At 35.9% G+C, this 2,712-nt stretch overlaps 1 protein-coding gene across 1 annotated transcript; it reads right to left on the bottom strand.

The window, feature by feature from the left end:
- Positions 1-371: 371 nt before the first annotated feature.
- Positions 372-1,530, bottom strand: LOC128636702 (olfactory receptor 1496-like). Its single transcript, XM_053689688.1, has 2 exons — positions 1,431-1,530; positions 372-1,318 (listed from the first exon to the last, which is right to left on the bottom strand). Exons 1-2 carry the CDS (start codon positions 1,528-1,530, stop codon positions 372-374), a joined length of 1,047 nt encoding a protein of 348 aa, XP_053545663.1.
- Positions 1,531-2,712: the final 1,182 nt, after the last annotated feature.

The following is a 2,712-nucleotide window of genomic DNA, read 5'->3' as shown; positions in this document are numbered from 1 at the left end:
TTTTTTTTTTTTTCTCTTCTCACTCCTCTCTCTCTCGCCCCTCTCTTCCCCTTTTTGCTCCTCTTTCATTCCTCCATTTCCTCTGCTATCTCCTTCTAAGGTATTTTCACGGATTGCACCTATATAATGACAATTGTAATTTTGTTGCCTCCAGCTTATTCTTTCATATGAGATGTCCAAAATGGACATAGAGAAGATGTTTGTAAAAGAAAAAACAACATCAAAATGCTTATATAATCTTGTACATTTATTTTTTGTTCATGTATGTTAAAATCTTGAATTTACATCAATAAAGCTGTTTTGAAAAAAAAAAATATATATAGATACATTTAATTACATTTTTTCTATATCACATGATATTTTTTTAGTATTTATTTTGTTTTCTTCAAAATACTTCTCATGGCCTTCAAAACCTCTTTATTTCTCAAGCTATAAATTAGCGGGTTGACCATAGGAACCATGCCAATGTAAACCATAGATAGCAGTTTATCTATTTCCAGAGTATTTTCTGTCTTTGGTTTCATGTTCAAGCCGAGAGAAGTTCCATAAAAGAGCACAACAACTGTGAGATGGGAGGAGCAGCTGGAAAAGGTCTTCAGTCTTCCTGATGAAGATCGGATCTTCAGGATGGTAGATATGATACAGACGTAGGAAATCATTATAAATATAAATGGAAAGAAACCAACAATTGTGCCATCTATTGGTATATAAATGTTTATTATAAAATTGGTGTCACTGCAAGAGAGCTTCAGTATTATTGTTACATCACAAAAGAAATTGTTAATTTCATGTTTATTACAGTATGTTAAATGAGAAGTTATCATAGATACAACAAATGAATTCAGAAAGCCAGCAAACCACGAAACAGTAATTAATATAGTGCACATCTTTTTGGTCATGATGAGAGAATAGTGCAAGGGTATACAAATGGCTACATAGCGGTCATAAGCCATAGAGGTCAATAGGAAAAATTCTGTATTAATGCAGAATACATATAAGAATGACTGTGTAATACAGTCGGAAAAAGATATGCTGGTATCACCTGTGATCATCATAGCCAACAGCTTTGGTAAAATGGCTGATACATACACTATGTCCTCAACTGATAGACTGCACAAGAAGACGTACATCGGTGTGTGAAGTTGGGGCACCAGACATACAAGTGCGGCAATAATTAGGTTTCCAAATACGGTGAGAAGATACATAAGAAGAACCCCAATGATAACCACAAGTTGTTCTTCATCAGAAATTAAAAAGGTCTTTAGATAGAATTCTCTCCTCAATGTGCTGTTTTTTACATTCCTGCTTACATTATTTTCTAGAAGAATAATAACATTTTTATTTTTATTTGTTAATTCTAGGCAGGTTTTATTAAGGAATTAAAAAAAACCTGGCAAGTGCTCCGGATCCCCTGCCATTTTTTTTCCTGCCACTGTCTCTGTACCAGAACAGCAGGTATTCCTCACACTGTGTGGGTGTCACTTCCTCAGGAGTCCCACCGGGAACAAAAGAGCACACAGAAAGGTTCATCTTCAGCTGCAGGAGTCCTCACCAGCTCCCAATATCAATAATGCAAAAACGGAATGCCATAGAGAAGAGTACTCAGTCCTCTCTGGGTGTAAGTATAAATGAAAAGCCAGATGTCTTAAAATTACATATTTATTAAGTGGCATAAAGTTAAAAGTGTGGTACAATTACAGGTAAAACATGTTTCGTTTGGTTACACTTTCTCAATGACCCATGTGACTCTCTGATACAAACCCTTATTTAAAGGGGAACAGACAAGTGAATGCCCTTTAAGTAATCAGAGTGAACACATATGTTAACAAACTACATAATTTGCTGCAAATAAGGAGACAGGAGCACCGGCTGATGAAAAAGGTACAACGTTTATTCCATGAACAGCGCTGTACAAATATAATCCTCAGTTCATATATAGGTTAGCACAACCTCCTAAGGTAACTGCAAAGGACACAGGCAGCAGTTGGTGACAAATGGCAGGAGGAAAGAGACAGCTGATGCGTTTCGGCTTTTCAGCCGTAGTCTTAGCTGATAAAAGTGATTAAAACAAGCGCCCTTTTTCAAGGGCCATTCCTCATCCCATTGGCCAACCAAAAGGACCAATCCTCTCATAGAATTAATTAACAAGTAGACTTTGAACTCGAAAGTTGAACACAAACAAGAGGGTTATGAACATGTTCTGACATGTAGCACAATAAAATTAACAAAAATAGATTAGACATTCGTGGCTCAATTTGATCATACAGTCTTGTATATATATTTCCTATACATTGATATATCTTGACATTCCGTTATTTCTCATTATGTGTACATCTATTATTGGTTGTCCCCACCAATATATTTATGCAGATTTAGTGGGAAGGGGGTACTTATACACAAGGGCTACCACAGGCTTTTGTACAATTAGCCTCATTATCCCAAGGCCTAAGATATGTTGCTGAATGCTAATATGCGCCCATTAGTTACCTCAACCGTACTAATTGGTTAACCTTTTATGTGCATGCCCATGTTCCATGAATACCCATCTGTAGTCCTATGCATACGTATGCACTACTGAAATTTCAGAAAAACATTGTAATTGATTATCGATACATTATATACCTGTTGTTTTGTGTAAATAAGTAAACTGAGTTTCGTGTCCTCTTTACTGGCCTTTATATATTAATGCAAGTTGAACACTTTGTTGTTCCT

This window comes from Bombina bombina, chromosome 7 (genome assembly GCF_027579735.1).
Source record: "Bombina bombina isolate aBomBom1 chromosome 7, aBomBom1.pri, whole genome shotgun sequence".
Classification (NCBI taxonomy): domain Eukaryota; kingdom Metazoa; phylum Chordata; class Amphibia; order Anura; family Bombinatoridae; genus Bombina; species Bombina bombina.
The sequence above is the reverse complement of the archived record's forward strand: the minus strand, read 5'-3'. Positions and strand labels throughout refer to the sequence as shown.